This window comes from Cetorhinus maximus, chromosome 10 (assembly GCF_964194155.1).
Source record: "Cetorhinus maximus chromosome 10, sCetMax3.hap1.1, whole genome shotgun sequence".
Classification (NCBI taxonomy): domain Eukaryota; kingdom Metazoa; phylum Chordata; class Chondrichthyes; order Lamniformes; family Cetorhinidae; genus Cetorhinus; species Cetorhinus maximus.
The window spans coordinates 31266848-31277461 of NC_135888.1; the positions used below are offsets into that span (position 1 = coordinate 31266848).

Genomic DNA, 10614 nt, shown 5'->3' on the forward strand with positions numbered 1-10614 from the left:
CTCCCAACCCACACTCATTACATACTCCAGCATGGCTCACAAACTGTGCTGTGAACCTGGCCCTGATGCAAAAAGATTAAAAATGGCGTGTGAAGTCATGGATGAGTCGGGTGTGCACTTTGCAAGCTGTGAAAGTGTGTAAGTCGAGTTTTACTGAGCTCAGAGGAGAATTCAGCGCAATAAAAGGAGTGACAGCTTCAGTTGAGAGGCAGTACAATAACTCAATATTACACACAGGAAAGAGTGCCTGTTGTACTCGCTGAGCAATGATTTCAAGCCACAGATGCAATACTTCGAACTCAACTACTGTTGCTAAAGTGGATTATAAATTTTCAATGAGCAGTGGAAATATGGTTTAAAAGGTCTAAGCACAATAAAGACCAGTTTGAGAGTCTAAGCAGCATTGAAACTGACCTCAATCCAGGAATATTTGTATTGCTATTGATTTTAATAGTGAACATAAATAGGATAATTAATATCACTATTTTCAGCACAAGTGTCCCAGGAAAATATGGCATGGAGTCAGTAATTGTATAAGTCACTTACTCCATAATTCCTTCTTTCATTTGCTTGTGTCCTTATCCATAGATGCATCATTATGGCGCAAGTACCCAGGAAAATCTGGTCCATGCATAATAACAATTTCATTTTGGTCTTTTATAATGTTCAGTGCTCATGGCCTGATAACTTAAATCAGCTTTTAATGGAAACTGACATTAAGTTCCTGGACTGCCGAACATTTGACAAGCAACTTGATCAGAGATAAAGAGATATGATAGCCACACAATGAGCCAGATCATACAATTCTAGTTTAGGAATATGCCAACTCCCTAAACGAAAAGTCAGTTGTACAAATAGTGAATGCATGTTTGATTCCCTTAGTCCTAACTGCTATTCTCAGCTAGTCTGCTGTGGGGGAGGTAACTAAACAAATATCCAACACATCACCACAGCGAATGGCATTAAATTATTAATAAGGGTCACCTAAAGATCATCCTACAATCCTCCTCTGACTAATACAAAAGACGCTGAAGCGGAGGTCTACAAGTAGGTCAACTGTGCCCAACTCCAAGATGCATAGCAGGACCAGAGGGATGAAAAAAATCAGTGATATACTTTCATTAAACTCCATGCACTTATACAGGGTTGTGCACTGATAGCCAGATCTCTTATTACAGATAAAGAGTCTGAAATATTACCCACCTACAGGGTTTTCAGGTGTAGAAAACTTGTCGAGTATTTCTAGTATTTCCTGTTCTTATTTTTCATTCCTTAGATTCAACAGATTGGAGAGATACAGGTTTTCAGCAGCATAAGAGGAAGATCATTTTTTCCCTCAAGGAAAACTGGCTCATTCTCAAAAAATACCAGCTAATGAACAAGGATGACCAAACATCACCCTCTATTTCCATTCTGATGAAGGGTCTACACGTAACAGGCTAATGTACTGTCAATTGGAGCTATCACTAATCTCAGCTATCATCTGAAGCTACCTGACCTCCTCCTAAAAAAATACTGCCAGTTGAACTTGTAGGGTTACCTGACAGGTCAACTGGAACAATATTCAGAGACTTATATGTTTTCTCAAGGGCAATAACCACATCTTTCTTTGACCTGGAACTGCACATACTAACCATCAAATGCACTCTCACAAACTACTAATCTGACTTAATTTCTGTGCAGCAGATTGGAGTCCAGAAATTAGTTCCAGTTTCCCCATTACACTTTTCTATAGTCAGATTGTTACCCTGAGTCGAAATCAGTCCATCAGGTGAAAGTTACTAACTTGCAGCGCCAAAGAGTACATAAATTTACAGTTTCAGGTATATAAACGTGTAATGGCCGTTGACCAACAGAAAGATCCTACAGCAGGTGTTTGGAATCCTTTCTGGTTGTGACACTGCCTCCTTTTAAGCTTAATTGAAATACAGCTCCACAATGATCAATGTGAAAAAGGAAGATAACTCATTAAGTTCTCCAGGCGCACAATACAGCTATTTCTGCTCAAAAAAAAAGAACACTTTGGGACACTATCAGGCAACTTTGAAATTGATATCAATGCAATTGTTTTTTGCATTTGTGGAAAGGCCTTCATATTGGCTATAGGATCAACGGAAAAAACTATGGACAGGATTTTAATTCACTCAAAACCCAATCACTTAAATACAGTTACAATTGAAACATTGGGCTCGATTTTATCTTTGGCAAGGCTAAAGGACTGAAAATGGGAATCAGCTATTACTGTTTGAGTGAGATCAGTGACCAAGTGGCAACATCAGCAACAAAGTATCACATATTGCTCATCCAACAAACTAAAACGTTTCTGGCAAGTGGTTAACTTTTCAATATCTTCCTGGTCTTTTTTTTATTGCCCTCTCCCCAAAAGGTGCTGCCTCTTTGTCCCTCATGCTCCAATATAGTCATGTATGTCATCACTTCCTTAATAGCTGTTGGAAGTTCTGTTTTGATATAACTTGCTAGGAACTACAATAGTTCCTGCACGAGTTTCAATGTGCTTCAAGGCTGAGTCCAAACTCGTTTGACTTGTTCAATGGAATTACTGCATTATATAGGCAAATAATTTCCAACTAGAAACTGCTGGTGGATTTCGGATCCACACAATATAAATTGTACATGTCAGACGTGGCATTGGTTATTTGGCAGAAAGCATGAATTTTGAATTATTCCATTGCTTCAGCCATCAATTCATGGGCTCTCAATCCCAATGTATGATTTGACTTGCAGTGCTGAGACTAAAGCATTGCTATTGAGAAAATATTCAACCGAATCATTTTAGCCATCATCTACACTCTTACATTTCTATCCCCCACAACATAAAGGCAAAATATTCAGAGTGGTATAAATGACAAGTTGAAGTGCAATATCTTTGAATACTCTAGCTGCTCCCATTCTTTTCACCCTAGTTTCGAATAGTGTCAGCTTACGGAGCAAGTGGCCGCATCATCCCTGGTATATCTTCACACAGTTGAGTTATCCAAATTTTCCATGGAAGGTTGGAACTTGGAACTTCACTCAGGTCAGTTACCAGGTTGTGGTTGATGGTGTTTACAGTCAACTAGGGGGTGTGCCAGAGAGGTGGGGTTTTTTGTAGGGAGAGAGATGTGTTCCAGTAGGGACCACAGGATTTCAGACGAGAGCATGGGTTTTTTCTGAAATCCTACGTCAATGCGAGTGCTCCATTAGCTGTCAGCTGGTGGTGTTCTTTAAAGAGAATGCTTTCCCTGCAACTATCAGGAGGTTCAATATGTATTAGCACAGGAAGCCACTCAAGCTATGTTGGTCTCAACATCCTATTTTCCTGGGGCTACCTGTGCCCATGGGCATGAAGCCAGAAAGACAAGAGTGATTGCTTGTTATGACCATTATCACCATCCTGATAAAACACACATGTGGGCTGAACCAACATGTAGTGTGTTCCCTGGATTACATTGCCAACATTCCAGAGAAGCTGAAACTGAGGGAGGGGATTTGGAAACTTTTGGAAGGGCGGTCTCCAATAAGGGTGAGACTGGAGAAGTCAGATAGCCAGGCTGTGACTTTTCAAGATAAACAACAATTTTTTCTTTAAATCCTGACTGGTAAAATTAGTTTAACCTATAACAAGGATGAATCATACATAACCTTATTTTGATATTATAACAAAATCACAACAACTGAATAAGTTTTGCTGTCAGAACAGTGTTCTGTTCATTCATATATGTAATGTAAATGAGTTTGATTGTTTTATAATTGATCTCGTCTCACTGATCTCAGTCCATTTTCCAAATAAATAGGAAAAATGCTTGAGAAATTGAAGTACCTAGTATGAACAAACAGAAGTCTTATTATTATGTACCCAAGGCACACAATCATCTAATTAAATATCAAGCAATAAAAGTACTGACAAGATCACAATGGATGCAGGAATAAAAACAAAGTGCTGGAAAACTCAGCAGATTTGGCAGCCTCTGGAAAGAGAAAGAGTTAACGTTTCGAGTCCAATGTGACTCTTCTTTGGAACAGTGCACGCAGGGTCCACTTACTGAAGCAATTGGCGAAGACGAATCAGAGAAAATATCTAGTACAGACCTAAAGTGTGTAACAGAAATCAATCCAGGTTTCCATAGTATGAATACAAGCAAAATACTGTGGATGCTGGAAATCTGAAATAAAAACAAAATGGTGGAAAATCTCAGCAGGTCTGACAGCAACTTTGAAGCGAGAAACAGTTAATGTTGAGTCCAATATGACTCTTCTTCAGAATTGGGGCGGGGTAGGAGTGTGATGGGTTTATGCTGTTGAAAAAGGAAGGGGGGCAGATGGAGCAAAACAGAAGGTCAGGGATAGGTTGGAGGGCAGGAGAGATTAAATGACAAAGATGCTATGGGACAAAAGACAAAGGGAGTAGTAATAATAGTATTAAAGTAGTAATAAAGATCAGCACTGCTTGAAAGCAAAAAGTTGTGGTCTAGAATGGGTGTTAATAGCAGAATAAAAGTCAGCACTGCCTGAAAGCAAAATAACAATGTGTTAATGGCAGAAAAAAGTTCAACAACTTCAGACCACAAACTCTATCCTCTGTTATGAATTCCCCCCTGCCACCACCCCCCAGGTGCCAGTTCTGTATCTTGTTCTCATGTTTTGCTTTCAGACAGTGAACTTTATTCTGCTATTGACATCAAGACAGCATCTGACTGTGTGTCATCAAGGAGTCCTAGCAAAACTGGAGCCGATGGGAATCTGGGGGAAAAACTCTCTGCTAGTTAGAGTCACACCTAACACAAAGGAAGATGGCTGTGGTCGTTGGAGGTCAATCATCTCAGTTCCAGGATATCACTGCAGGAGTTCCTCAGAGTAGTGTCCTCGGCCCAATCATCTTCAGCTGCTTCATCAATGACCTTCCTTCCATCATAAGGTCAGATGATTGCACAATGTTCAGCACCATTCGTGACGCCTCAGACACTGAAGTAGTCCATGTCCGAATGCAGCAAGACCTGGGCGGTATCCTGACTTGAACTAACAAGCGACAAGTAACATTCGTGACACACAAGTGCGAGACAATGACTAACTGTGGAGTTGTATAGAACCTTGGTGAGGCCACAGCTGGAGTACTGTGTGCAGTTCTGGTCGCCACATTATAGGAAGGATGTGATTGCACTGGAGGGGGTGCAGAGGAGATTCACCAGGATGTTGCTTGGGATGAAACATTTAAGTTATGAAGAGAGGTTGGATAGGCTTGGGTTGTTTTCATTGGAGCAGAGAAGACTGAGGGGGCAACCTGATCGAAGTGTACAAGATTAGGAGGGGCATGGACAGGGTGAATAGGGAGCAGTTGTTCCCCTTAGTTGAAGAGTCAGTCACAAGGGGACATAAGTTCAAGGTGAGGGGCAGGAGGTTTAGGGGGGATGTGAGGAAAAACTTTTTTACCCAGAGGGTGGTGACGGTCTGGAATGTGTTGCCTGGGAGGGTAGTGGAGGCAGGTTGCCTCATATCCTTTAAAAAGTACCTGGATGAGCACTTGGCACATCATAACATTCAAGGCTACGGGCCAAGTGCTGGTAAATGGGATTAGGTAGGTAAGTCAGGTGTTTCTCACGTGTCGGTGCAGACTCGATGAGCCAAAGGGCCTCTTCTGCACTGTGATTCTGATTCTGTGAACTCCAACAAGGGAGAATCTAACCATCGCCATTGATATTCAATGGAATTATCATCACAGAATCCCAAACCAGCAACATCCTGGGGGTTACCATTGACCAGAAACTGAACTGTGTTAAATGTTGGAATTCCATACCAAATATAAGCGATTTGAGGCACAGAGGAAAAGTAACTTTTAAGAATAGATAGGTGAGGGAGATGAATCTACAGGGGCCGATGGGATGGGGCATTGGCCTACCAGATGGGATTGTATGAAGGATTAGCACCAACATAGACTGGTTGGGCTGAACAGCCTGTTTCTGTTTCATAATTTCTGAGACACACCATTGTGGGCATATAAGGACTCCAGTGCTTCAATAAGAATGCCCACCACTACTTTCCAAAGGCAACTAAGAACAGAGAATAAAAGCAGCCTTCTCAGGATCATACATAGGACATGAGCAAATTAATAAAAAATGATCTCAGATTCAAATACCTAGAATTATCGTACGCGACAATGTCGAAATAAAAAGCTGACATCCATGCACTTCACACTGCTAATGAAGACTGACCTGGCAATATTTTGATGAAGTGTTTCATTCTATTTTTATCAGGGTGTGATTCCAACTAGCACCTTATCCTTCTAATATAAAAACAAAAAACTACTGCGAATGCTGGAAATCCAAAACAAAAACAGAATTACCTGGAAAAACTCAGTAGGTCTGGCAGCATCGGTGGAGAAGAAAAGAGTCGACGTTTCGGGTCCACATGACCCTTCAATAGAACTGAAGTATAGTTAGGGGAGGGGTGAAATATAAGCTGGTTTAAGGTGGGGGGGCGGGGGGAGAGAAGTTGAGGGTGGGATGGTTGTAGGGACAAGCAAGCAGTGATAGGAGCAGATAATCAAAAGATGTCACAGACAAAAGGATCAAAGAGGTGTTGAAGGTGGTGATATTATCTAAGAAAAGTGCTAATTAAGAATGGATGGCAGGACACTCAAGGTACAGCTCTAGTGGGGGTGGGGTGGAAAGACTGACAAGGTATTAGTTGTAGATTTAAAAATAATGGAAACAGGTGGGAAAAGAAAAATCTATATAAATTATTGAAAAAAAAACAAAAAAAAAACAAAAGGGAGGGGGAGGAAACGGGGTGGGGATGGGGAGTTTAAGATCTAAAGTTGTTGAATTTAATATTCAGCCCAGAAGGCTGTAAAGTGCCTAGTCGGAAGATGAGCTGCTGTTCCTCCAGTTTGCGTTGGACTTCACTGGAACAATGCAGCAAGCCAAGGACAGACATGTGGGCAAGAGAACAGGGTGGAGTGTTAAAATGGCAAGCGACAGGGAGGTTTGGGTCTTTCTTGCGGACAGACCGCAGGTGTTCTGCAAAGCGGTCGCCCAGTTTGCGTTTGGTCTCTCCAACGTAGAGGAGACCGCATTGGGAGCAACGAATGCAGTAGACTAAGTTAGGGGAAATGCAAGTGAAATGCTGCTTCACTTGAAAGGAGTGTTTGGGCCCTTGGATGGTGAGGAGAGAGGAAGTGAAGGGGCAGGTGTTGCATCTTCTGCGTGGGCATGGGGAGGTGCCATAGGTGGGGGTTGAGGAGTAGGGGGTGATGGAGGAGTGGACCAGGGTGTCCCGGAGGGAATGATCCCTACGGAATGCCGCCAGGGGGGTGAAGGGAAGATGTGTTTGGTGGTGGCATCATGCTGGAGTTGGCAGAAATGGCGGAGGATGATCCTTTGAATGCGGAGGCTGGTGGGGTGATAAGTGAGGACAAGGGGGACCCTATCATGTTTCTGGGAGAGAGAAGGTGTGAGGGTGGATGCGCGGGAGATGGGCCGGACACGGTTGAGGGCCCTGTCAACGACCGTGGGTGGAAAACCTCGGTTAAGGAAGGAGGAGGACATGTCAGAGGAACTGTTTTTGAAGGTAGCGTCATCAGAATAGATGCGACGGAGGCGATGGAACTGAGAGAATGGGATGGAGTCCTTACAGGAAGCGGGGTGTGAGGAGCTGTAGTCGAGGTAGCTGTGGGAGTCGGTAGGCTTGTAATGGATATTGGTGGGCAGTCTATCGTCAGAAATTGAGACAGAGAGGTCAAGGAAGGGAAGAGAAGTGTCAGAGATGGACCATGTGAAAATGATGGAGGGGTGGAAATTGGAAGCAAAATTAATAAATTTTTCCAGGCCCCGACGAGAGCATGAAGCAGCACCGAAGTAATCATCGATGTACCGGAGAAAGAGTTGTGGGAGGGGGCCGGAGTACGACTGGAACAAGGAATGTTCCACATACCCCATAAAGAGACAGGCATAGCTGGGGCCCATGCGGGTACCCATAGCCACACCTTTTATTTGGAGGAAGTGAGAGGAGTTAAAGGAGAAATTGTTCAGTGTGAGAACGAGTTCAGCCAGACGGAGGAGAGTAGTGGTGGATGGGGACTGTTCGGGTCTCTGTTCAAGGAAGAATCTAAGGGCCCTCAGACCATCCTGGTGGGAGATGGAGGTGTAGAGGGATTGGACATCCATGGTGAAGAGGAAGCGGTTGGGGCCAGGGAACTGGAAATTGTTGATGTGACGTAATGTAATTGTAGCATTCTTCCCTTCTCCCACCCAAATACCTTATATGAGATCAGCTAATTCAGCACCAAGCAAACTTTGCATGGTCTGTATCGTACATCACCACAGTGGCTGAGGCATTTACCCAGTAAAATCATTCAGAAAGCCACATCATGCAATGGTGTAGCAGTATCAATGCCAGAATGAAAGCTTCAAAGGAATGCCCCTCCCTTACCAGTTAGAAGGTATCTTTGACGATAGAGTTTTTGATGGGCGGTGAAACTGAAGTGGTCTACAAGCTGATCAAAATAGAGCTCCTTGAAATGTGGTTCTGGAACTGTTACTCTAGTCATAATGTCCGTGAAACTTATTCCTGTGTCACTGATGCTAATGACTGTATCATCAACTTCAGATTTATTATCGACATCAGTATTGGTGTCTTTGGTGCTGGTGACCATGGCGTTGGTGGTAATGCTTGGGGTGCTGGACACAATGTCTATATCTGTGATACTGATGTCTGGAGCTCTGGTGACAGGGTCCGCATCCATTAAAATGATGCCTGGGATGCTGGTGATGTCTGGTGTAGTAGTGCCAATGACAATATCCCGGACACTGATGTCTGGGGTTCTGGTGACAATATCTGAATCCTTCACACTGGTTACCATATCTTTGACGCTTGTGGTTTTCATGATGTTGCCTGTATCCATGATGCTGGTACCTGTGGCATTGCTGTTGGTGACCATACCCTGGCTGCTGGGGTCTGGGGCTTTGGTGGTGGTGTCTGTTTTGATGCTGTTGCCTGAGGCACTAGTAACATAGTCTGTACTGTTGACACTAGTGCCTGGGGCACTGGTGCCTGCATCCTTGGTGATGGTGTCAATAATTTGAATAGCCACTGGAAGCTCACGCTCCTGCTGAAGGGCGGTCGAGTTGCGATCAACTTCCTTGATCACAAGGAACACTTGCGGGGCATTCGACACACTGCCGTTGGAGGCTTTGGCGACAGGAGGCAACAAGGAGTGAGGTTTGGTGTCATTCCCGAACACGGGTATGGATTTCGACTTTTTGACCGGCGGGGCGAATTTCTGCTTTCCGGGTGGGGTCAGGGGCTTGGGTTTCTCCGACTCCCCTTGCCCCGTGGGCTGCTTCTGCCTTTTCTTCTTGGGACCACCGCCCTGCTCCTGAAGATGCTGCCGCTCGGGCTGGCTCTCCAGCACCAGCCCCGGGGTAGGGGCTTCGCTCGCCTGGGCAGCCGGCGGCGGGGTGCTGGGGGTCAGCTCCACGATGATCAGCCGTGGGGACGCGGTGGCCGTGCTGCTCTCAGACACGGAGCTGGACTCGGGCAGCTCCATCACGATGGTCTCCTCCATCAGGGTGGGCAGCTGCGTGGTCGCCGGCTCCGGGGTGCCGGGCGTCGCCGTGCCCGACGATATCTTGATGAGGTAGGGGTGCCAGGCCGGCACGGTGGAGCCCGGCGGGGAGCCGGTGACGTTCTCCAGCGTCTCCCCCTCGTCGATCTCGATTCTGAGCGGCGGCGGCGGCGCCAAGCTGGTGGAGGTGAGGCCGGTCGTCGTCGTCGTCCGGCCACTTTCCTCCTCCTTCTCCTCTTCGTCCAGCTCGACGAGCAGCGACAGCGTGCTGCTGTCCGCCTTGGTGGCCTGCGTGGCTGACAGCGCCTCCTCGCCAGCCGGGCTGGTCACCGCCCCGGGCGGCACGACCCGCTGACCGGACGGCGCGGTGAGCCACAACACCAAGAGCAAACTGAACGGCCCGCTCCACTTCATGGCCGCAGGCGCCATGTCCAAGCGGCCGCGCGTGACACCCCGCCGCCACGTGACCAACCGTCAGCCCATTGTTGACACGCTTTTGGAACGCGCGTGCGCACCACCACCGCCGCCGCGGCTCGGCTCCTGCCGGCAAAATCGCGGGCGCCGGCTGCGCCGGAGGCTCAGCTCGAGCCGGCACAGCGACCGGCGCCGGTTGCTGCAGCTGCGCATTTGGAAGCGCCTGTGTGAGGAGCAACAGGCATAATGTTCATCTACAACAAAAACAGAATTACCTGGAAAAACTCAGCAGGTCTGGCAGCATCGGTGGAGAAGAAAACAGTTAACGTTTCGAGTCTTCACGACCCTTCGGCAGAACTGGAGCATAGTTAGGAGAAAGGTGAAATATAAGCTGGTTTAAGGTGGGTGGGGTGGGAGAGAAGTTGAGGGTGGGGTGGTTGTAGGGATAAGCAAGCCGTGATAGGAGCAGATAATCAAAAGATGTCACAGACAAAAGGATCAAAGAGGTGTTGAAGGTGGTGATATTTGTCTAAGAAAAGTGCTAATTAAGAATGGAAGGCAGGATACTCAAGGTACAGCTCTAGTGGGGGTGGGGTGGAACGACTAACAAAGTTTTAGTTTTAGATTTAAAAATAATGGAA

General features: G+C 45.8%; 1 protein-coding gene across 4 annotated transcripts in view; it reads right to left on the reverse strand.

Annotated features, from left to right (window-relative positions):
- The window catches only part of LOC144685616 (uncharacterized), a 60027-nt gene extending 49981 nt beyond the window's left edge, over positions 1-10046 (reverse strand). For 3 of the 4 annotated variants that reach the window (XM_078550321.1, XM_078550319.1, XM_078550320.1), the window contains exon 1: positions 8425-10046. In XM_078550321.1, coding sequence (XP_078406447.1) covers positions 8425-9988 — 1564 coding nt within the window. In that variant the 5' untranslated portion in view covers positions 9989-10046. The remainder of the gene's footprint in view (positions 1-8424) is intronic. The other variant, XM_078550318.1, reaches the window with a different exon arrangement.
- Positions 10047-10614: the final 568 nt, after the last annotated feature.